This window comes from Coffea arabica, chromosome 5e (genome assembly GCF_036785885.1).
Source record: "Coffea arabica cultivar ET-39 chromosome 5e, Coffea Arabica ET-39 HiFi, whole genome shotgun sequence".
Classification (NCBI taxonomy): domain Eukaryota; kingdom Viridiplantae; phylum Streptophyta; class Magnoliopsida; order Gentianales; family Rubiaceae; genus Coffea; species Coffea arabica.
In genome coordinates this window covers 39,805,418-39,831,354 of record NC_092318.1, presented here as the reverse complement: position 1 = coordinate 39,831,354, position 25,937 = coordinate 39,805,418, and the positions used below count along the sequence as shown (strand labels likewise).

Sequence of the window (25,937 nt, the reverse complement as noted above, 5' to 3'; positions counted from 1 at the left end):
CTTTGCTTTTCTTTATGCCTTCGATCGAATTGAATTTGCCCATTTTCCAATCAATGGCCGCTTCTTTCTCTTCGAGTTCGTGTGGGTCTTTCGCATCGGGGATGAGCTAAATTCTCTTTTCTAGCCAAAAAATAACGGATGCTTTGATTCGCCTAAAAATTGTGAAATCGATTTAATTTTATTTTTTTCTTTTATTTATTGTTATTCGCATATTCCCTGGTTACGAGCTTATGATTGTTCAATTAATTGATTGTTTTGGATTCGGATAATTAATTAAATTAGCAACCTGATGTCAATTAGAGCGTTAAATTCGTAATTGTTTAATTGCTCTAAAATAGTGACAACTGGCATGATTGGGTTTGTGTCAGAGGAATACGTAGGCTAATATAAAATAATCCTGGTAGTGCGTTATTTGGTTAGAATAGGGCTCCTCTAATACGTAAGACAGTTGGGGCATTAAATCTTACGGGCGTACCCTGGATTATTTCTCAATTAGAGCAGTGATTAACGGGCGTACCTTAATCACCAACACAGTAAGGAGGGGTTGACTGTTATCGCTTGTTTGGCAGTTATAACCTCTTTATTAGTAAATAATTGGAATTGGCTTTGCATCGATGATCAATTAGGTGAACCATTGCTGAAATTATTTCTTGACTAGAGCCTTAACTATTATTCATTTGATTTTAGTAAATTATTATTTAATTTTTAGTTGATTTTTAGATTTCATTTGAATTTCTTTGATTGTCACCTTCTGCACAAAAACACCCCATTGTTACTGTGGATTTGAAAAGAAACATTTACCCCCAATCCCTGTGAATTCGACCTTACTTACCACTATTTACAAAAATTAACTTTAGTTGAGCAGGTTTTTATTATTGCACAGGCTGACAACCTGTCAATTTTTGGCGCCGTTGCCAGGGACTGGTGCCTAATTAATTTGTTTCCTTTTGAGTTCATCTTGTTTTATTTCTTTTTTTTTTCTCTCTTATTTTTTTTATATAGTTTATGGCTGCTAACATTCCGTATCTTGCTGATAGACTAGATTTTATTTCTTGAAGGAGTTATGAGGCTAATGCTTTTTCTAATGATCAATTGGTTATTCCAAATTGTGAATGTTATTTTGTCTCAGATCGTTCAACTGACATATACCGTGCATTTCAAGATGGCCTAAGTGCTCCAATCGATACTTTTGGAGATTTTTCACTTCAATATCAAACGTGGTATGACCTTTATTCAAATGGGTATGATCAAGGATGGTGAGAGGATTTCAATTTTAATTATGCGACCAGGCCAATGGATTTTCAACAGCAAGAGTCTCAACAATCATCATCCATGCCAGGTCCGTCTCTAGAAGAAATGATGAAGCAATTAATTGCTAATCAACAAAAGACGGATTCTGACATACAAAGTATGAGGAATCAATTGGGACAGGTGCAAGTAATGCAGAGTCAGGTGAGTCAGATGGTGATAGCAATTAACCGCCTAGAATCCCAAATCCAAGGAAGACTTTCATCTCAGCCTGAAGTCAACCCAAAGAACGTGAGTGCCATGACCCTCAAAAGTGGAAGAGAAATTAAAGGGCCTATGGTTCTGGAGAATAAGAGTCAACATCAAATTCAAAAAGAGATGGAAGATGAAAGGCGTGAATTGGCATCAACACTGAGCAAATTGAATTCTTCAAATTATGAAGAATTGCCCTCACAGACCATCGTCGACGTTAAGAAAGATGAGGATGTGTTTGTTTGGCCAAGTGACATGGAGCTACAAGAGTCTCAAGAAAATAGATCTAAAGATGCAATTGAAAAGGAAGTTGAAGTACAAAAAATGAGACCCCAACATCAACTCATCCAAGTGAATGAATCCAACGAACAAGCTCCAAATGCGGTGACATTTTCTCCATTCCTTAATCAATATTCTTCTGATTCTTATTCTTCAATTCCTGTTAAGGAGATTGACTTTATTATATCAGAAAATTTTGAATTTCATGACAAGAATAAGTTAAAAGTGGCGATGGCAAGATATCTTGAACCAATAAATGCATGTGAGGAAGGAGTGAATGGAGAATTCAAATTATCGTTGACTTATTTGGCGCCATTTACTAGTCCATGGAAGACCGTAACTCGTGTGTTCAAGGATTACTCTATTTACGAGGGTTATTAGAACTATATAAAGGATGAATCATTAAAACGAGCCACAAGATTTTATCCTCCATGAACAAATATGACAATGTCTAGCTAAAGACGTTAAAGAAAGGCGCTCATTGGGAGGCAACCCAATTTCTTTTAGTCATTTGTTCGTTTTTGTTTGTTAGTTTAAACATGTTTTCCTTGAGTTTGACTGATTTCGGATTTCAATTTTCGTTTTTGATGATTGGTAGGTGTCTCTCTAACATGACGCGCCCGCGTCAAGTCGTATGGAGAGCTCATGGTCAGAAGGATTCTGGCCCTCATGACGTGCCCACGTCAAGTCACCTAAAAAGCTTTTCACTTTGTGCCTACATGACGTGCCCGCGTCATGTTTGCGGGAAAGCTAAGTATTCAAACTTTGAGAAAAAATTTTGATTTTCTTTTAATCTCTAATTTTGAATTTTGAAAGTGAATTTTATTCATAATATTGAGAAAAGAAAAAAGATAAAAAAAATCCAAAGAAAAGTTTTTTTTTTTAAAAAAAGCCCAAAGAAAAAACCAAAAACTATTTTGTTTTTCTTTTTCTCTTTTCTTTTCTTTCTTTTCTTTCTTTCTTTCTTTCCTTTTTCTTCCTCTTCTCCCCCGCTGCCCCTGTTTCCCTTTCCTTCTTCACTCTTTTGGCCGAAACCCTTCACCGACGCCCCTCTATCCAAACACTAGCGCCGCCGAGTCCAGCCTTCCACCATCGCGGCGCACACACCAAGTGACAGCCGCGCGCTGCTCATCCCTCCACCTGCTCTCCTCTCTCCTCTCGCGAACCTAACTTACCGACTAAATCCCACAGACTGCCACCAACGTCGCCACCTCTATTTCTTCACGCGCGGCCGCCATCTCCCTCTCTCGATCTCACTGTCCGCCACCACCATTGCCACTCCAGCTGCGCGCCTCCACTCCAACTCAACCCATCGATCTCACTAGCTCACATGCACCAGCTCCTGCCAACGACCGTGAGCTACCGTCGTGCGCCCCCTGCCAACGCAGTTCGCCCACCGTCTCGCCCTTTTCTTCTTTGCCGCGTCTCTCTCCTTGCCGCGACGTCACCACCTGTCAATTTTTGACAGGTGGAGGTATTGGAATTTCTTCCTCCAATTGTATTTTTTGGGTCCTAAATTGCTAGATTTTGTGCCCTTTTTCTTGGGTTTCTTGGTCGATAAAAGTGGGGGCTGATTTGTTTAGTTTTCTCTGTCCCGTTGAGCCTAATTGTTGCTCTGCTTGGGGTTGTTTTCTGGTACTAATTGCATTGTTGAGCAATGATTGGGTTTTGACTACTTGAGGCTTTTATTTCATCTGTAGGGATAATTTTTGACGGCACTTCTGCTGGTTCCTTTGTTTGAAAGTTATTTGGATGGTAGTGTCTCTGATTGCTGAAATTTAGTAATTTGTTTAGACACTAGCACTGCTCAGAGTATGTTCGAGTGGAACTGGTGGGATGTCCGCTGCTCTTTAAGTTTAATTGTTGTGGTATTTGGAGTTGAATTCTTGTATTGGTTCAATTGTTGGGGGTCCATTGCTCAGCGATTTGTATTGTTAATCTAGTGGACCGTTTCTTGTGCATTACATCGCCAAATTGAGAGCCTCAGCTGTTGTCTGTTGGCTTCACTAGAGGTTTTTCATTTGTTATTCCATTGCACTTGGTAGTCTCCATATTTCTTAAAAATTCTATTTCTGGTTGATTGAGTAGCCTCTTAGTACCTATAGCGGTGATCCCGGCCCGTCTACCTCCGCTGCGCCTCCTCCAACTCCAGGGGCTGAGGACTGGCACCAGCTCCGGACGCAGGTTCAAAATTTGGAGGCTCGGATGATTAACATCGACAACAATGTGGCTGTCATGACACAGAATTTGGCGGCATTTATGCAGCAAGCGGGTTTTCCACCCCAATTCCCGCCTCGCCCACCACTTTGACCCGATTTTAGGGGAGTTCTATTACCCATTTTCCCTGCTTTTGCTGTTTCTTTGCCACATTGAGGACAATGTGTCATTTAGATGTGGGGGGGATTAGATGGGGTGCTAATGTTTTTAGTTTTATTTTTCAGATGTTTCCTTTTTGTTTTTACTTTTTAGCTTTTAATTACCTCGTCTATTTTTAATTTTTGTCTAGTTTTTGCTATTTGGTGTCATTTGATGTGTTTTAGTCTAGTTTTCGCTATTTGGTGTCATTTGATGTTGGATTGTCTACTCGATGCTACTATTGTCAAGCTTTCATAATAAAAGTATATCGAGTTGATGTGGTTGAGTCCAAGAGCATCCCTTTGGTGAATATCAGTAATTATGTAGCCTTTCTAATTTTTGGTTAACTCTTCTAGGCATTGGGAATGATTGTTAGCATTTTCATGTGAATTGGTCCAGTATTAACTTTAGTTCTCTATATTTGAAGAAATGAGACTAGCAGCTGCTATTTTTGTTTTCTTTTACTATGTTATTTTGAGTTATTGTGTTATCTGGCTGTGAAATAAAGTTGATTGTACTCCACTAGTCATTACTACTGAGTAACTACGGGTTTTCACCTAAAGTGTCGATTCTCACGTCAAAAAGTAATAATTTCTATGAGTACGTGGTCGTATAGCGATAGGAGCTAAGTAACCGAGGTTCTTCATCTGACAAATGTTGGAGTTCGCATTAAAAGGCTCCGATGGCTAGAGACTAAGTCTTTTGTGCTATTGAAAAAATAAATAAATAAATAACGAAAAAAAAAGAAGTGAAAGTTGTGTTAGTGTATGATAAAAGTCAGCTTGCCGATTTGTGGATTTAATGTTGAGATTTTGGTTAATAATTGGACTATTTGGTGATAAATGTTGTGCGTCATTCCTTCTTCTTAGATTAGTTAACCTGAAATTAGAGGAGTTTGTGGTTTAGAAGCTAATCGGGATGATGTTTCTCGGATTTTGATCACTGATGCTTGATATATGATTTTTCTTGGTATCTTGGCAATATGGGGGATGGAGCGATGACCATGGTCAAATTTTGGTGTTTGATTGTTGTTCTCATACTTGAGGACAAGCATGATTTAGGTGTGGGGGGAATTGATAGGGTGTTAATTGTTGGTCATTTTATTGTTAATTTCTCGCTTTGTCCTTACCAAATATTGTTTTAATTGTTAATATATACTTATATTTGGTATTTGGCCTAAATTACAGGAGGTGGAGCAGAAAAGTGCTAAAAAGGGAGGCCTTCTTGAGAAATATTCAATACGTGGGGAGCTTCCAAAAAGATCTACAACCACGGCCCACAATTGTGCTACAACGGAGCCCGTTTCCTGGGCTAACTAGGAGTTTTCTGGGATTAGCAATTGGAGAGACGCCGCACAACAGTAGTAGCACTTAGATAGGAAATATAGAAATAGCATAGGACTAGCACTACTTTGGAGGGGATTCTTTTAGCTTTTGACTTTTCCCATTTTGTTTTTTAGTATCTTTTCCTTCCTTCGTATGATGGGATGAAAGGAAGACATTAGATCAATCTCTGTAACTTTGCTTTTCTTTATGCCTTCGATCGAATTGAATTTGCCCATTTTTCAATCAATGGCCGCTGCTTTCTCTTCGAGTTCGTATGGATCTTTCGCATTGGGGGGATGAGCTAAATTCCCTCTTCTAGTCAAGAAACAACGGATGCTTTGATTTGCCAAAAAATTGTGAGATCGATTTAATTTAATTTTTTTCTTTTATTTATTGGTATTTGCATATTCCTTGATTACAGCGCTTGTGATTGTTCAATTAATTGATTGTTTTGGATCCAGATAATTAATTAATTTAGCAACCTGATGTCAATTAGAGCGTTAAATTCGTAATTGTTTAATTGCTCTAAAATAGTGACAACTGACACGATTGGGTTTGTGTCAGAGAAATACGCGGACTAATATAAAATAACTCTGGTAGTGCGTTATTTGGTTAGAATAGGACTCCTCTAATACGTAAGGCAGTTGGGGCATTAAATCTTACGGGCGTACCCAGAATTATTTCTCAATTAGAGCAGTGATTAACGGGCGTACCTTAATCACCGACACAGTAAGAAGGGGTTGACTGTCATCGCTTGTTTGACAGTTATAACCTATTTATTAGTAAATAATTGGAATTGGCTTTGCATCGATGATCAATTAGGTGAACCATTACTAAAGTTATTTCTTGGCTAGAGCCTTAATTATTATTCATTTGATTTTAGTAAATTATTATTTAATTTTTAGCAATTTCTTAGATTTTATTTGAATTTCTTTGATTGTCACCTTCTGCACAAAAACACCCCCTTTGTTACTGTGGATTTAAAAAGAAACATTTATCCCCAATTCCTGTGAATTCGACCCTACTTACCACTATTTACAAAAATTAACTTTAGTTGAGCATGTTTTTATTATTGCACAAGCTGACAACCTGTCAGAAAAATTCCCTAATTTCCAACAATAGTGGGCAAATTTAGATACCTTCCTGGTAAATGAATCATGCTTCAAAATCTACAACATAATGCTGATGATGAACTTGATATTTTCTTCCAGAATTGGCCTATTTCTTCCTTCATCTGGGATATGGTTCAGTAATTGATGCATCATTGACAGAGCTTGGAGCTGAAATTCTTTGAGCGTTGGATTGATCAACTTTCAGCTCGTCTACCCTGCTCTCCGATCCATTGCTCCGGAAAACTGCCGGACGATGTGGAGTTGGTAGGGAAACAGAAGCAGGATTGAGCATGCAGACCACGGAAGCCATTGTGGGTCTTTTACTGGCATCTTCTTCAACACATAGTAAGCCAACTTGGATGCATTGAATGACTTCATTTCTGGCATAAGAATCTCCAATGCTTGAATCCAAAAGAGCTAAAGTTTGGCCGCGTCTCCAATGGTTCCAAGCCTTTTCGAAATAATCCCACTCATAAGGTGTACATTCTTAAAAACTTCAATCAGCTTAAATAGATATACAGGTAAATGTCAATATTCACAATAGGCAATTGTCAATACTCTCTATTTCAAGCTTAATCATATAAAAAGATGGATTGATCTTTCCTACACTGACAGTGTACACACTGTTGTCAGCGTTGGATGAACAACAACTATGCAAAATTTGAATTTCAAATTTTAACATTTACACATATATCATGAATCTAAAGGTGATAATGTATACACTGTCAGTGTATATGAGATTTATTCATAAAAGATTTTGAATCGCAACCTTTTTTCCCATCATTGTAGTTAAGTATAACCTGAGAAAGAAGTACAATGGTCTTTACTGAAATTCACAAGTACTCTATTCTGAGTGTGTGACAACGTACAAAACGAGAGAAAGAATAGCAATTATGACAAGTCTTGCATCCGACATCTAAAAATTTCCATAAGAATCACATAAACAGAAATACGTAGTTATTTAGGGCAGGTAGTTCATAAATTATCGTGCCAGTTTGGTCTGGTTCACACAAAAAATGGTATTGCAAGTTTAGGTGAATTTAATAATGAAAAAAAAAAGAAAAGATAAAAGGTTGAAAATTAGGAGTGCCAATATCAAATCCTCCTCCCCAGTTCTGCAAAAGCCAAAAAAAAAAAAAAAGTAACAACTATAGCAAAGGTTTTGCAATTTGTACTTACATAGCTTAGAAGGTCTTCGGAATCTCTAGATTGATGGAAGTCACTGCTCTTCTTGCCCGTGACAATTTCCAAAATTACAACCCCAAAACTAAACACGTCTGACTTTAGTGAGAACTGACCCCACCTTGTGTATTCAGGAGCCATATAACCACTACAAGCCACCACTACAAGCCACAACGATTGTTATAATCAGTACAAAGATAATCCGAATGATGCAATCAAATGGAGGTGTACATAATTTTCCATGAAAGATTCAAAGTGATATTATGTGAGAAAAGATAGTATGGGAGCAAAACTTACACTGTCCCTGCAATTCTATTTGTGTTTCCTTCATATTGATCAACTCCACAAATCTTTGCCATGCCAAAATCTGCTATCTTTGGACTCATATTTCCATGCAATAATATATTACTTACTTTGAGATCGCGATGAACAATTCTTAGACGAGAATCCTCATGCAGATAAAGAAGTCCTTTTGCTATACCTCCAATGATATTGTAACGTCTTGACCAGTTCAATGATCGTTTATTTTCTGGATCTACACAAATTTAAACACAATATATTGTGCTAGCATTGAGAATTATTAAATCAATAACTCCAGAAAGCATAATCAAATAGGTAAATTAATATTTGTGCCCGTGAAGTATCCAAAATTAAAGTTTAAGAACTAAAGTTTGAGTGCGTCTGTGGTTTAAGGGTCTAAACCAGAATTCACACCAATTAAACATTTGTCTAGAGGCAATTTGTCCGTCATTTCCATAAAATGGCAAGTCAAGTAAAATAGAACAAGATCACATGGAACAACAAAAAATTACTATAAGTATGTCCAGATTGAACCCACCAAAGAGAAAGTAGTCAAGGCTTTTGTTGGCAACAAATTCATAGATGAGTATCTTTTCTTCTCCTTCCAGGCAAAATCCCAATAGCCGAACTAGATTTCTGTGTTGAAGCTTTGCAACTACTACAATTTCATTTTTAAATTCTTCTGCACCTTGCACTGAGCTCCTTGACAGCCTTTTAACAGCTACTTCTTGTCCATTACCAAGTACACCCTGAGTAAACATGCATACTAGAATTTAATTGAAATATTAAATGTGTAGATATTCAAATTCACAAAAGCAAAATATTTCACGCAAAGACCTTGTATACACGACCAAATCCACCTTCGCCAATTTTGTTATCCATAGAGAAGTTATTTGTGGCAATTTGAATTTCAGTTAAGCTATACTGTAAGGATTCGGCTGTTAAGATTTCAGCAACTCCATCTACACCAGGGATAAGCAACTTCACTCAATTTATTAGTTCAAAAACCTCTGAGGTTTCCTGTAATTGCAATCAATAAACTTTACCACTTGTTTCCGGTGCCATTGCAACATAACTCTTCCGCAATCTTCTTTTCAGGAAAACTAAAGCCATGACAAATAGCACAACAGCAACCCCAATTAATGGGACAGCAATTGAAAAAGCTGCTCGCGGGGGGCTTCGCCCTTTGCCTGGATGAAAGTTAGTTTAATTTAGCTTCGAAAGTCAGCTGATTATAGGAGATCAAGTTTATTAAACTTCGAGGTAGAGTAGGGTCACCCTGAGACAGCCTTACACAGACAAAAAGCTAGAGTTGAGATCCTCTCCATTACTTTCTCACCATTTATGTGCCTAAATTTTTCATAATAATCTATTTATGTCAATAATTTTACCTCCACAAGTAGATCAACATACTTAAAATTCATTCTCATTTATGAATTTTTTGCCATTCAATTTGTACAAAACACTTTGACGGTGTAAAATGGTTCAAAATTATGATAAAAAATGTAAAGTTTGATCAAATAGTAAAGTTTAATCAATTTAATTTGAATTTCTTAATACTTTAAGCAACACGAGAAATATAAATTGGATGACCTTTTATTTCAAAAAGGGTTAAATACCAAAAAACCCCCTGTGGTTTGCCTAATGTTCACTTTACCTCCCTATGGTTTGGAAACCTACAATTTGACTTCTTGTCGTTTCAACTAAAGTAAAAGTCTAACGGAAAACATCTAAACTAACGTCTGAAAGGAAAATGTCAAAATTGCCCCTCTATAAGGGTTTTGCGTTAAGTACCAAAAACCCCCCTGTGGTTTGTCAAATGTACACTTTACTTCCCTATGGTTTGAAAATATACAATTTAACTCCCTGTCATTTCACCTAAAGTGAAAATCTAACAGAAATTCCGTTAAATACACTTTAGTTGAAATGACAGGGAGTCAAATTGTAGGTTTCCAAACCATAGGGAGGTAAAGTGAACATTAGGCAAACCACAGGGGGGGTTTTGGTATTTAACCCTTTCAAAAATAATATTATAACCATGTTTATTTAGGTGTAATGGAGAAAAATTTTCTCCATGGAGAAGAGCCAAACCAACAAAGCTATGCAAAAACACATTATTTGGAAGAATATTTTTTCAATATTCTTTAAAAGTTTTTCACCACCTTTTCGTCTCACATGCTTCATGTTGATGGATTAATATTAAAAAACTCCCCTGAGATTTGAGCGTTTACAAGCTTAACTTTGTGTCTGGACCAAATTACGACTACCCATTGTCAGCGAGGCTGTCCAAACCTAGTGATTATAATGCAATGACAACAATGCCAAATATTTTGGAAATAAAACCAAACAAATGAGATAGCTTTTTTAGTCCAAAGAATTGCTATAGAAGAAAAAGGTCGAAGAAAATTAATTACCAAATTAAGAAGAGAGACAAATCACCAAAAATTCTTTAGCCTATGCACTTGTAGCCTTGTGTAGAAATGCAAATCCTTATTTCTTATTCGCTGGATGATTTCGCACCACGCATCCGTGGTCCTGTGAAATTGGATAGCATAAGTTTCCTTCGCTTTCAGAAGACCACGAATCTAAGGTGGGAAATCATCCAACGATGTGTTTCCTCTGCTGTGTTTTTTGTTCTTTTGTCATGTATTTGTTTTTAGTTATTCCATTTTGATTTTTTATGACCCACATGAAGAATACATGGCAATATGCATAGTTATTAAACTCGATTGGACAAGAAATCCAACAGAGGGGCCAGGGCAACATGTGACTGGTTTAACCAATCAGTCATTGGTTGAACTAGTGGGTACTAAATTAATATTTATAAATATAAAATAGCAATAAAGTGCTTTTAGATACTAATTATTATACTTTGAAAGATATACAGTGAATATACAAATATTAATAGAAGATTTAATTTTATTTTATTGTTCTTGTACATAAATAAATAACACATTCAAATATAGAACAAAATTGTATCACTTATTTTCAAAGGTATAGCATCATTTTTATTATTTTATCTTTCAAAAATAAAATAATTTTTAACAACTCAAATATTGTAAGTTTGAAAGTTAAAAGAATTAATTGTCTAACAAAAAAGTAAACAAGTTTATTTAATAAAACATTTAATTATCAAGTAAAAACTAAGCAAGTAGTAAATTTTTTTACACATTTAAGTGGAAATCCAACATACAAATCTAGTCAAAATTATATTACACCTTGTTTCAAAAACAATGATCCACAATTGTATTAGAAAAAAGAACCCAGTCAACTGGAAAACCGAACGGGCTATGATTGAACCACCATGTCAAACAGGTTTGATCGGACCAGCCCATTCTTCAATCAAACTGGAAATCCTTTCGGCCGGATGGTCGAGTCATTGATAGGGTTGCAAACGAATCGAACCGCTCACGAGCAACTCAATTCAAAACTCGACTCGAGCTCGATGTGCTGCTCATGATAACTCGAGCTCAATCAACATCGAACTCGAGGCAGGCTCAACCTGGTCAAGTCGAACTCGAATTCGAACTCGAGTTCAAAGCTATTCAACTCGATAGTTCATGAGCCAAATCAATTATATATATATATATTATTTTTTATTTTAATAGTAAAATTACATATATATATATCCCTAATATTTTATTTTTTGTTAAGAAATTATTATTTTATTCCCTTTTTGAAAAATAAAATAACTATTTTTTTATTTTTTTAAGCTTCAGTCCAAGTTCAAACTCAATTCGAATTTGAGTTAAACTCGAGCTCGAGCTGTTACATTGAGAGCTCGTCCAGTTCAAGCTTGAGCTTGAGTGTGATAAAACTAAGTCGAGTTTGGATCGATTAAACTAAAGTCGACTCAACTCAACTTTGTAGCCTATTTCATTGGGCTGATTGTTTCAACTGCTAGGGTCACATCAGGTTCAATAACAATAGGGGATGAAATAAAAAGTAAAACAGAAAATCCATTGTGAAACAAATGTAAAAAAAAATTTATTTGGCAAGAAAACAATGGTAGGATTTAAGAGTGGAGGAGAAAGGGAATTTGAATCTAAGATCTCTAAATTCTAAGGTCTCAACCTTAGCCACTAAGCATATAGTGCGTTACGTCATAATCTCCTTATGCATGTGAAATTATCCTATTATCTTGGCCCCTTGAACTTTCTTGTAAAGTGGATCACTGATTTTTCTTTTTTAGGCTAAATTAACTTCAAGGAGGGTAAATATGGTATTTGGTTGATTTCAATGCGAATAGTTGTCTTGTATATTTTTTTTCTCAGCTATTTTCTACTTTGGGCTCTCAACTATAGACATACTGCCACTTTAATCATTAAATTTCAAAGTTGAGCACTTTATTTCTTAAAATATGAAATTCATCCTACTTTAGTTCTTAATAGTTGTATTCAAAATTTTGGCAGCTAGTTTTGTTACAAAACAAAGAAAGATCAAATGGATTCACGTTACCAAAGCCAGGGACGGAGCCAGAAATTTATTTTTGGGGGGGCTGAAGTGTATTAAAAATTTTTTTTTGTGACGAAATAAATATATTTAATAAGTAAAATTTAGAATCAATAATTATAAAAATAATAAAAACATATAGTTATACATACCCAAAAATTTGTTATTGATTAACACTTGAAGTATTGGTAGTTGTTGCACTCAAATAACGAAGAGGAGGCAATTGCATTCTGCGAGTCTTCATCCGTTGAAAACGCTGCAATATTTGCTCATTTTCAATTGTTGCAAAAATATCCTTCTCGATGTATACAACCAGACAGTCATTCATCCACTCGTCTCCCATTTTGTTGCGCAAATCAGTCTTGACAATATTCATTGCAGATAATACTCTTTCAACAGAAGCAGTCGCAACTGGTAGAACTAATGCCAACTGGATCAGACGATAAACCAATGGAAAAACTGTATTTTTACCAGTTTTAACCATTTGTTGAGCAAGACTTCCCAAATCTCCAACTTCTGAAAATTGAGGATTGCGTTGCACATTATAAATATAATTTCGAAGTTGAGACTCAAGATATAAATAATCGTTACTTGAGAAGTCTTCAGGATATAAATCAGCAAGACGGAGTAGTTTCTGCACATTGAATTGAGAGAAAGAACTTTTTGGATCAAGACATGCTATGCAACTAAGCAATTCCGTGCTAACTTCCGAGAAACGATTATTCATCTCTTGTATAATTAAATCAACAATCTGACATCACAACAATAATAAAATTAATAACTAAGAAAATCTGCTAACAAGTAACAAATGTAATGAAATAATAATTTCAAAAATAATACCTCACAAAAAATTTCCACGCGATAATGATGAAAATTAGTGATGGTTTGACCTCTGGTCCATAACAATTCTACTTCAACATATATTCAATAGTTATTACAGTCCTAATGCTTGCAAAAGACTAAATTTACTGTCCTAAGAAGTATGACCACTTAAAATCTTCCATAAATTACAAATGATGATGCGGAAATCTTACTGTTACGTATTCAACTAAAATTTGGCTTAGAAAATTCAGTAAGTTACGTGGTGGTCTCCTTTCGTTTGAAAGTGAATTCACACCCTTCATCCTATATTTACATATTATACTAACTTCAATAATATTAATTTCAATAACAAAGGTATGAATTTAAAATGAAGGATATGAATTTAGTGCTTTTCATTTTTGACCTAGAATTTACTGCAAACAAGAAATTGTAAGAATTAAGATTGTATTCAACACCAATTCCAAGAAGAGACGGCCATAGCAAGGCTGCAGAACTTTACCTTCAGTGGATTTAGGAGGAGGACCGCCAGGAGAGTTTGGCGATGCAGAGGATACAGTATCATAGAAGCTGGAGACCTCATACCTCAGGTTACAGCTTGGATAAATTACTCTCCCTCCCTGCTTCTTGGAACAGCACGCGGGTACATCTATTATAGCCTCTGTGAGGCACCTTTTGCAGTCATAAGGGGATAGATCTGGTGTGCACTGCGTAAGGGTATACAATCTCTTTTGATCAGTGGAATAATTGCCTTCTTCGACAGCAAACTTTTTGCCCATGGTATGATTTGCAGCCTTATCCGCAGTGTTATGCAACAAATTGATCAATACCATTTTGAATTTGTCCCAGTCGGGTCCAGGGACATCGAATGGATTGCGCCTAGTCAAATTCTCTCCCAAATCAGCCTTGGAGAAGATCGTCTGGTCAGAAAAACGTACCAAGCACTCGTCATACCAAACAATAGCAGCTGTTTGATTCGGGCACTCATGAAGTAGTCGTGTGTGGGCATCTGCGACGCATTCTTTGCAAACATCAGTGTTGACATCACCTCGACAGAGAAAGAGGCCATAGACCTTGTTTGAAGGGTCATCGCCAGTACTGAAATTATAGAAGCCATTGTTGTCTGTCCGAGATGCATGCGAAGACAGATTGTAAAGCAAGAAATTCAGATTGGCTCTGTAAATGCTGCCGGAAGGACTGTTAGGATTGTATGTAATATTTCCACAGTAAGAGTCAAGATAGTTCCAGGGGTTTGTGTCTGATAAGTGACTAATTTACGTAATAATTGTATGATATTTTATATTATTTTTAGTCACTTTAGTTATATTATTGGAAGAAAATGAATCATTTTGGCTATAATTGGTGAAAAATGCTTTTAAGTGATTAAATGAGCTTTTTATCACTTTTTACTTGGATTTTGTGTATTTTGACAGTTTTGACACATTTTCGTATTTCGGCTATAACTTGAGCTACAATGATCGGATTAGAATGATTCTTGAACCCATTTGAAGATAAGAGATAGATGTACAACTTTGGTGAAAACATCTGAATCCAGTTTGAAGGTTTTCCAGGTCAAAAAGCCGAAGTACAGAGTCAATTGCTATTGGTCGAAACTGGAACAAGGCATGGAGCAGGAAAGGGTTTTTCAGTCATATCTCAGCCTACACAGATCCAAATGAGGTGATTCTTGATGCATTGGAAAGATAACTTAAAAGGCTACAACTTTCATGTTTTAGACATGAGCTGATTCAGCCTCTAACATCAAAAAATGATTGGTTGAAGTTGGGCCAAAAACAGAGCAAGTGATCCACACTCGGATCCATAAGGATCCGAGGTACTGTAGCAGCTTGGATCACTGTAGCAGCCCAGATTTACTGTAGCAATCCGGCCTGAATTTGGCCGGATTGTGGTCAGAAAAGGCTGCTCTGTACGCGTAAAACTCAATTTCACCTCCACCAACTCACATGTGATGCTAGACATGTGAGAAACATTCCCAGCTGTAAAAGGAAGGTGGAGGCCTCATTTCTTGACCAACCTTTCATCATTAAATAGCCAAATTCATTGCAAGATTGAGAGAGAGAGAGAGATACGGGAGAAGCTTGGAGTCTGCAGAAATGTAGTTCTTCCATTTCCTTAGTGTAGGATAGTTTTAGTTAGTAGTTAATCCATTCTTGTATAATAATTAGATTAGGATGAAGATGGAGATGAAGAAGAAGGAGTTGAAGCTCAAGTGACATGGGTTATTTCTTCTCCAATTCTTTATCTTTTGTATTGGATTCTTAAATATGGTTATTATGCACGTTCTGGAATTTATGTTTGTTATTTGTTTCTAAAGTTTATACCTTGGGTTTGGTTGAACTTTCTATAATTGTTAGTGTTTATTATTTGGTTATTTGATTGCTATGATTTGAGCAAGTTATTTAGCACTTTGGCTCTTTAAATCATGATTAATCTGGTACCATTGATTGTGATTATCTAAGGTGTTGTTTCTGCAATGAAAATTGAGATTTAACACTAGTTCAAGAAGTGCTAAACATAGGGAATACACTCACGAAAGTAGAGGTGCACCTATGTGGTTTTTAGTGATTCATTTCATGTAATTTTATTGAAGAAATGAACTTGTAGCTAATTTTATAACCATGAAAATATGTATGGATTAGTTATGAGTATAGTTTATTCACTACGAAAGTAGGTTTTACATGTTTAAGGAAATTACACTATAACTAGCCTAGATGTAGTACTCAATGATCCCAATATAACACTTGCATGAGTAGTTAGGGATATCACAACCTAAGGAGCTTTTATTTGTCATTTTGTATAATTTCAGTAGGTTAAATTTGTTATAATTCATTGATAGTCTAAATAATAGAGAAGCTTTAGTAATACTAGTAATTGTTCACTCTTCCCTGTGGGATCGACCCGATATATACCCTAAACTACTAGTTGATCTGTATACTTGCAGTGAACGGGTGTAATTTGGTTTTTTAACTTGTACGTATGTAAAATACCCGTTAGTGTCGTTGGAAGTGGAACAACAATATTCAATGGTATGGAAGCTAAGCAAACAAAGCATGTAATATTTGAAATGGAACAACAAATTTCTGGAGATCATTTCAAAGGAAGGCATCAAAAGAGTAAAAGGCTAACAACCTACAAACTAGATTGGTAGATTAGGAGCCAAATTAAGTATTGTTTGAGGGACCATGAAAGTTGCATAAGCCAGGAAAATTTATGGCCTGGGAAAACTTGACCTTGGCAAGTCTTACAACCAAGTCGCCTGGACGTGAACCATCAGCTGACTGGCCTGTAACCAAGATTCTATAGTCAGTAGATGCTAAGGGTATCGAACAACGACATTTGTGGAGGATAATTGGAAATTGACTAATGCTGAGAAGAATAAAGTGGACCAGATGGAATCCCTACCTAGAAGTTCAGAGTTCATACTGGTTTGAGAAAGAGTTCTCTATATACAGTTAAAAGGATAGATTATACATAATACCCCCGTGGATTCACTTGTTGTCACATAAACGACCTAATATTTCTAAATACCCACATAAATCTCATGTGATTTCATGTAAAGTGAAAACTTGAAGAAAAATAAATCCCGTAATATTGTTAGTTACTAGTACTGTCCTATTCAAGCACACTAAATCAATCAACACTTTAACCACTGTACATAAAATCATACGGGAATAATGTGGATAAATGCAAAAACTATTGAGAGCTAGAGTGAATATTCATGCAAATCATAGGGACTTTAAATGGATATTTTGATTTTATTACACACGTTTTTTATATATGGTTCAATCAGTGTAACTATAGGTGCTTCCTATCCATTTTTCATATTACATGAAACCACAGGAGGTTACATAAATATTTTCAAATCCTAAAGGGATTGTATGGAAATATGGAAAATTTTGGGGGGGGTGCTAATTTAACCTGGTCAAATCATGTAAAGTCTGTCGCATTTTCGTTATTGGATTGAAACTTCCAAATAATTTTCATTGTCGAAAATACCATTTGCAATATATATGAGTGTCTTCACCATTTTGTCCAACTTGTTTACATTTCATAGACTTTTCTTTTTCTTTGGCTAAAGTGGGAATATCACAAGACAAGCATTAAATCAAAGGGCCCTCCAACGAAAGAAATACCTGTCCAATTTATATTACCAATTTAATTCGCCATGTGCTTGTTGGCTTCTAATTTATGTTAAAATTAACTTTTCAAGATTGGTGTTCTGTTTATATTGTTTTTTGTTCGTGTTAAGAAATTATTGTGCAGGATTTTAAATCTAATTCAGTATTTTTGTTGTCAAAATCACCCAAATTTTACAACATATGTATATTTTGGAGTACATATTTGTGTTGTTCATAAGATGCTTGTATCTAGTTTAGATATTTATTCTGTTTAGTAATTATAAGGATGCACATTCTTCTACGACCTATTTGTGCTGAAATTATCAAATGTGAATAATTTTTATTGTTTTAGTTATTATTAACATTTATCATTGCCAGAAAGGGAAAAGAAGAACAGATTTTTGAAAAAAAAAAAAAAAAAAGAACTTAGAGGAAAAGGGTTTTTCACGAATGAAAGGAACTATTGAAGGATCCTAAAAAACCCTTGATCACTACTAGCTAGTAGGCCCTGATATATTCCTTAGTAATTGTGGATGACAGAGAGAGGATTGGACGGTGGAGAAGAAAGAGAAGGAATTTTTGTGTAGGGTAAAATCGCTACTTCTCTTTCATGTTACTTACAAATTGTTATTGTTTTACATTAAAATCTTTCAGAGTATCCTATGATACCTTATGATCATGTTCTAAACCATATGATCCTCAAAATTCAATGATGAAAAACAAGAAGAATTCATGGCTGAAGGTTTGACATATTCATGTTTTAGCAGTTTAAAGATCGTGATCCTAACCCATGAATACTCTAGAAAATTGGAGAACCTATTAAACCTAGAAGTTATATGATACAGAGCCGTTTATGATGAAGTTTCATGGTTTTTGTATTCTACAACAGCAGAACCATGACTTGGAAATAAGAAAAACTCATAATCTTGCATAGCATAGTTGCACTGAATCGGTCATAATTTAGTGTATAAAGCTTGGATTAAGGTGCCATATGCTTTCCCAAAGGGCTTTTACTACTTATAAAGTAATTCTTCTGGTTCAATTTATATTGAAGGTAGAAATTTTTTCAAGGTTGACTGTTTCAATTCAAAATCTTGGAACAGTTTCTCATCAAAGTTTTAGCCTCTTGATGTATATAGTAGTGGAAAGCCCATTCTTGTATGATTTTTTCAAACTCACGAGCATCCGATTATGTAAATCTAGTCCATTCTGGAAGTTTTAGTCTTTCTGGTAACCTTGTAGTCATATTTGAATGTTCTAAAATTAAGATTTCGGAGATGACTCCTTCACGAAAGCTAAAGACATCATTGATCTTTCCAAATTCCAACTGTATAAATATCTTGTGAAAACAGTGAATCGGCCGGGACAATTAAATCTTTTAACGATTGTCAAATCTTGATATTTTCTGATTTGCACAAGTTGAATATTTTGAAATTGAAAGAGGCTTATAAACTCAATGATTTTTAATAACTGTTTACTGAAAGGTTTACTAGAATCAATTAATGGTACGTAGAACTATGTTAAAGAATTTTTAAACAATTATTGTTAGTTACGGATGAAAAACTTTTTAAAATATATCGATGAATGCTGATGGGTTTTTATATTTGCTAATTTTCAGGTTTTAGATGAAACTCATGTTTTCATTCAAAGGGTTTTTATTTAGTGTAAGAGTAGTGTTGTGTGTGTATGTGTATGTGCCTATATATATAGGATTAATTACAAAATCTCCTCCTAAGATTTAACCAATTTTGTACTTTGTCCCCTAACATTATTTTTGGTTTTTCACTTTAGCCTCTAAACCATTAATCAATGCTAACATTGTATAATGGAAATGTCAAAAAGACATTGATATCCCTAAGAGTTAATTACAATAAAATTCCCTTACGTTATAATGCATTTTGCACTTTACCTCTAATATCATTTTTTTCTTAATTTGTCTATTTATCGCTAAAATCATTAGTCAACTCCAATTTTTTTCATACCATTCAAGACAAATAATGTATAAAAATATTAATATCCCCAACAAAATAATAAAATTTAATATATATTCATGAATATAGGTTTTGGTGAATTTTATCCCTATAATTAAAGGTGTTTTAGATAGTGGAAAATATCCCGCTCATTTCACGCGATAAGTGAAAAAAAAAATTATTAGTGCAAAATTAAACTATGAAAATATTGTTAAAGGTCTATAGGTTGGGTTTGTTTGAATTGAAGCTTACTTGGAAAATCTTTTAGAATAATAGCACTTTTTGCTATTTGTTTGTGAAAGAAAAAGATGGTGAAAAAAATAAAAAGTTGATTGGAAAATGTGTTATAATGCAACAGAATTTTTTTGAAAAACATCAAAATAAATTTTAATATCATCTAAATATGGTCTATTAAAAGAACAACCTGATAAACTTTGAAACCCAAATCAACTATATTTCTCTCTGTTTTTAGTATTACCAACAAAAAAATGTATACTTTGATATAAAGAAATATTTAGCTATTAAAAGAAAAGCATAGTCATATGCATGCTCCTGACAAGTGTCGAGCCTGTGCAATAATAATAATAATAATCCTAAGTGCCAACAAAGCAGTTTCGTGTCAATTCTAGTACTCGAGCAGGGACTCTATATGTGCAATGAGTTACTTAATTCACCCCGGTTCCGAAGAATTTGCTTAATCCGATATACCAGAAATTATTCGCGCGAAATCTCTAATTTGTATATAGGGCAAGTAGGCTCGAATCCACAAAGATTGGGGGAAATTTGTTTCTTCTATAGTACGGAGAACAGGGGATTTTTATAAAATCAAGAATGACTAAACAATTCAAACAGAGATAAAAAATAAATAAATAACCAATTAATAAAAATAATTCACGAAAGTAAGCAGGAATTAAGTCGATGGTAGACAATCTCTAGTCAAAGAAACAACCTCACAGACACAGTCCATTTATCCGATCATCGATGCAAAGATGGTTTGCTCAATTCATTAACAGGTTAGTTATAGTCGCCAACAAGCTCTGACGTCCAACTCCAACTTTTCCTTAGTTTATTGATGACCAAGGTATGATCGTTAATCACCCCTAACCAGGAAATAACACTAGGAACGACCGTAAAATTTAATTTTTCAATTGCATTAAGAATTATAAAAATCTAACCCTAATCAATAACACACTAAGAGGGTTATTTAAATTAGATTGCGCATTCCCCTAACGTGTATAAACGCTAGTTGCCACTAATATTAATCGACTAAACAATTACGAATTTAGTGATTAATTTGGCATTAGATTATTAGGTTACTTTGAATAGCGGGCCCTTGACATTCAGTTAACGAAATAATCTCTAGAAATTAAAATAGAGAATGCACAAATATCAATAAATTGAAGGAACGAGTTGGGATTAGTTCGATCTCACGGATATTTGGGACTGCGTCGCTGAGTTGATCTCCGACTAGATGAGGAACTTAGCCATGCCTCATAGAGAAATTTCCACGCGAATTAGTAGAATTCATGAACATCAAACTTTGTTCCTTAAACAATCTAATATGTTTCATGCAAGAAGAGTAAAGGCACGAAGAAGGAATTATCTCCTGTCTTGCGGCCTCGGGACAAAGACGAATAAAAGAAAAATTCTCCCTAATCTAAACAATGACTAGTCTATCATCTCATTGGTTTTCCCACCGAATAAGGAAAACAAAGAGATAAGGCAACTACTGAAGTTTCTTTCTTTCTTGTTTCCTAATGCTAGTAAACTACTAGTCACGAAAGGAATGGCATTGGTTTAGCACATCTTAGAGCCGAATTTGCAAAGATTCTCAAAGCTTCCCGCGTGCACAGCATTTTCTCAAGAAAGTCACCCTTTTTAGTACTTTTCTGCTCCACTTCCTGTAATTAGGTCCAAATACCAAATATAAATATATTTCAACAATTAAAACAATATTTGGCTAGGACAAAGGGAAGAATTAATCATAAAATTAATAATAAATTATGCTCTATCAATTCCCCCACATCTAAACCATGCTTGTCCTCAAGCATGAGAACAACAATTCAGCAAATAAACTCAAACAACAGTCATTACTCAAACCATCTATTGCCAAGATGCAATTAAAACACATGCCGTGTGTCAATGTCTAAGTTCCAAGACATATTCTCTGGTTAGTTCCCAAAATCAACGACTCATCCAATCAATGACTAACTAATCTAAGAAGTTAGAATATTAAACCAACATTTATCAGCAAATGGTCTAACTGTTAATCAAAATCTTAACATCAAACCCATGGATCAGCAAGTTAACATTATCAACTGTATACTTGCACATCTTTCATATATATATATATATATATATATATATTCACAAATTTTCTTCTTCGTCTCTCTCTTCTTTTTTTTATAGAACACATGGCTTAGTCCTTAGCCATTCAAGCCTTTTGATGTGAACTCCGACGTTTGCCAAATAAAAGAGCCCGGTTACTCAGCCCTTATCGCTTAAAAACCACATACTCATAGCTATCGTCGCTTTTTGATGCGAAAGTTGACACTTTTGGTGATAACTACCGGTTACTAGGCAATGATGACCAGCGGAGTATAACCAAATATGATTCACAGATTAGCAACAAAATAAAATTAAAGATCACAAGCCCGCTTCATTTCTTAAACATGGAGAGCTAAAATTAATAGTAGAACCAATTTACATAGTAAATGCCAGTAAATATTCACACTACCTAAACAAGTTAGTCAAGAACCGCAAAAGTCACAAAATTTTCAACATTCACCAAAGAAATATGCTTAAAACTCGCCACATCAGACTTGACTTATAAGAGAAACTTAGCAATAGAGAAACTTGAGCCGTTTAATCGTTGTTGATCACAAACGACCAAAAAATTGCCCAAAAGTGACAAAAAGAAAAAGAAAATAAAAACACCCAAAAATTGCTAGCTGTCCTAACACCCCCCACACATAAACATTACATTGTCCCCAATGTAACTAGAAAGAGCAAAAAGGAGAAAAAGGAACAATTAAACTTCCCTGAACACGTAGTTGATGGTCTCGAGTAGCTATGGAATAAGTGGGAATGGTGGTGTAAGAGGCGCAACCGTAGAAGGTCCAATTGCGTCATAGGTAGTTCCCATATCATTCAATTTACCTACACCAAGAACTCACAATGAATCAAAATTCTCTGCAGATATCAATCAAGTAAATCAGGGATAGTAACTATGGCCATGAAATCAGCAATCAATGCACTAAGTATTATAGTTGCTTGATTGAACAAATAAATGCACAATTCTGCCAACTACAAGTCAGCAGAGGCCCGAATACTGTTGCAACTTAAATCAACAGTCATATGGCATCAAGAATTCAATAAAATAATTTAACAGGGACCCATAAACCAAAATTCAACACAGAACCCAAAACTCCCCAACCGCCGCCACACCAACTCTCTCCCGCCTCCCTCGACTCCTGACGCCGAACGATGCCAACCGCCGTTGCTATCGCATCTCCACCCTCGCTGCCGCTCCACGCATGCCGCTCAGACTGGGACCACCATCACCGTTGCCCATGCTGCCTTCGCTGCTCACTGTCCACGCCACCGCTAGCCATCACCCACAGTCATCCGCTTGGTATCTCTGGTATGAAGTGGAGGTATTTGATTTTTCCAATTTATTGGCTGACTTTCTAGGGTAAATTACTTATTTTTAGAGTGCTATTTCTGGAATAGATTTCTAGATTGAATTGGGCTAAATTTAATCACCCCTCACTTATCCAAAGTGATTAATTCATTTTTGGTGAACTCAAAAGTGAAGTAGAATTCACAACACAGCTCCTTAAATGTAGGGTAATCAATGACTAGATACCGCTGCCAACCTATTGCTGAGAACAACTGTTCAACTCTTCGTGCAATTTGCAAATGATCCAGGGTTGGGGCATGTGAACATTTACACGGAGCAAAAGGACGGTGCACCAAACTATTGAATCGGTCCTGTTGTTCCCGTGTAAGGTCAGTGATAGGTTCCCCCCAGTTTTCAGGAGATAGAGTACTCTTAGAGAGGCCTAAACGGGATTGAATGGGGGGTTGAATTGGGGCTCGCCTCTTACGAGGTTAGGACCCATATGGACTAGCTGTTGTTGCCATTTTCAAAGGTATTCGAAGACCACAGAAATGAATATAAATAGGCACAGAAATAGCGAGACAACCACCAAATGGGGACAAGGGACCACCGACAATAGATAGTACTCAATAGTCAGCAGTCCAATAGCAAAGAGAAGCACAGTGACCCCACCAGAACAACGACAAGTCAATGCAGACACAAAGATGCCTCCACTAGCGTCACTTGGCAAATAACAGTAAAGACAGCAGATTCGAGGCCCCAAAATGAAATTAACAGGCAATTATATTCAACAAAGGGGTGAATCACCAACCACGTATATCAAATCTTAGATTCACCAGACCCCACAGATATTGTAAGCCCAAATCCGGATCAAATATAGCAACAAGACCCCAAATGCGAATGACCAGTAGCAAAAATAAAGGAAAAAAGGGGTACCACTTTACCATACTAGAGGAGACCGCGGTGAAGACGCACGGCAAGAGGGAGCGTCGTGAGGGCTGTGCGCGCGAGAGAGAGTTACTGGGCGAGCTAGGCGTGCAGGAGAAGGCTGGTGGGCGCGCGGCTGCTGGGCACGTACAGGGAAAGGCTGCGCATTGCTGGAGATGCGCGCTGCGCTGGTTGCGCACGCGTCGCGCTGACAGGCTCGCAGAGTGAGCGGCGTGCGCTGGTTGCTGCGTGCGTCGCTGGGCTGCAAATCTCGTTGGCAGCGGAGTGAGCAGCAGCAGACAGGCAACAGCGGCGGGCGATCGTTGGCGGTGCGGGTAGCGGCGCCCCGTGGGAGAATGTGGTAGCGTGCTGCAGCCTCAAAGAACGAAAGAGAGAGAGAGATTGGGAAGAGAGATAAACGCGCGGCCGTGGCTAGGAGAGAGGTGGTGGTGCTGGCTGGCGAACGGAGGCAGCGAACAAGAAAAGGAAAAGAAGAAATTGAAACCAAGACAAAATAAGAAAATGAAAGAGTAGAAGCTAAAACAACGGACATTGACAAGACTAGACAAGACAAGGAAAAGAGAAAAGTAAAAAAGTGGGGTTAGAGAGGTCATGGTCAATTTTTGACTTCCGTTATCGCAAAGGTTGGAAGGCGTGGGCACGCCTTGGAGGTCGAGGTCTTTTGATTACCAAGTTTTACAAATGTCCATGCGCTGTGAATACAAGCCGTGGGCACACCTTGTAATATGAAATCTTCTGCCCACGAATTTGTGCCCCCAACCCTGAATAAAACTACACAAAAATGCCCATGACTTGCAATACAGATTGTTTGTCAAAAAGAAAATAAACCCACTGATCTTGAACACCTAAACATGAAATAAAACACAATTAAAATTCTTAGATTGTCTTCCAAGTAGTGCCTTTCTTTAACGTCTTTGACTAGACACAGTAATAGCTAGTTAAGCCTTACAATTTGGATAATCAAGGTATATGACCTTCACTTGCTCACTATTAAACCCCTCATAGTAGGGTTTCAGATGGTGATCATTTACCACGAACTTCTTCTCCATTTTCAAACTTCGGATTTCCACTGTACCATAATGGAAAATATTAGAAATGACAAATAGACCAATCCAACGCGAATGCAACTTATTGGGAAAAAACTTAAGTCTCGAGTGATAAAGGAGGACTTTTTGCCCTATTACAAATGACTTCTTTGAAACTTGTTGATCGTGAAAGATTTTGCTCTTCTCCTTATAAATTGCTGCATTCTCATAGGCTTCATTTCGTAGTTCTTCTAGCTCTTGTAATTGGAACTTTCTATGTCCTCCGGCATCCACAAGGTCCATGTTACACCGCTTAACTGCCCAAAATACCTTATGTTCAAATTTTACTAGGAGGTGGTATGGCTTCCCAAAAACTAATCTGTATGGGGACATTCCAATCGGCGTTTTATATGCGGTGCGGTAACCCCATAGAGCATCTACCAATTTCAAATTCCAATCTTTTCTATCAGGCCGCACCATCTTCTCCAAAATTGACTTAACCTCCCTATTTGTCAGTGGATGATAGGATGTGGATACTTTATGAAGTACGCTATACTTACGGAACAAGGCAGTGATCGTTTTATTGCAAAAATGAGTGCCCCTGTCACTCACTATAGCTCTCGGCATTTCAAAGTGGACAAAAATGTTAGATTTTATGAATTTTACAACCACTCTTGAATCATTAGTCCGGGTGGCCTTTGCCTCCACCCATTTGAAAACATAATCGACAGCAAGTAAAATGTATAAGAAATCAAAAGACGAGGGAAAGGGACCCATGAAATCTATACCCTAGACATCGAAAATTTCAACAAACAACATGGGGGTTTGAATCATTTGATCTCTACGAAAAATATTCCCCACCCTTTGACACTTATCATAAAATTTACAAAACAAATATGCATTTTTAAA

At 36.3% G+C, this 25,937-nt stretch overlaps 1 protein-coding gene across 1 annotated transcript; it reads right to left on the bottom strand.

Annotated features, from left to right (window-relative positions):
- Nucleotides 1–6,659: 6,659 nt before the first annotated feature.
- LOC140007007 (cysteine-rich receptor-like protein kinase 10) lies at nt 6,660–25,508 on the bottom strand. The gene is made up of 9 exons (XM_072049685.1): nt 24,953–25,508; nt 13,783–14,582; nt 12,683–13,256; nt 9,100–9,243; nt 8,891–9,015; nt 8,592–8,802; nt 8,051–8,288; nt 7,751–7,901; nt 6,660–7,022 (listed from the first exon to the last, which is right to left on the bottom strand). The coding sequence occupies exons 1-9, from the start codon at nt 25,506–25,508 to the stop codon at nt 6,690–6,692; spliced, it is 3,132 nt and encodes a 1,043-aa protein (XP_071905786.1). The 3' UTR covers nt 6,660–6,689.
- Nucleotides 25,509–25,937: the final 429 nt, after the last annotated feature.

Bases quoted from the DNA above. Each gene is read 5' to 3' on its own strand.
- LOC140007007 (XM_072049685.1), bottom strand. From the start codon at position 25,508: ATGGTGCGGCCTGATAGAAAAGATTGGAATTTGAAATTGGTAGATGCT. The intron at 14,583-24,952 runs GTAAGGCTTAAC...GTCACTTATCAG, and splicing joins ATACCTTGATTATCCAAATT to ACACAAACCCCTGGAACTAT. The intron at 7,023-7,750 runs GTAAGTACAAAT...TATTTCGAAAAG, and splicing joins CCGAAGACCTTCTAAGCTAT to GCTTGGAACCATTGGAGACG.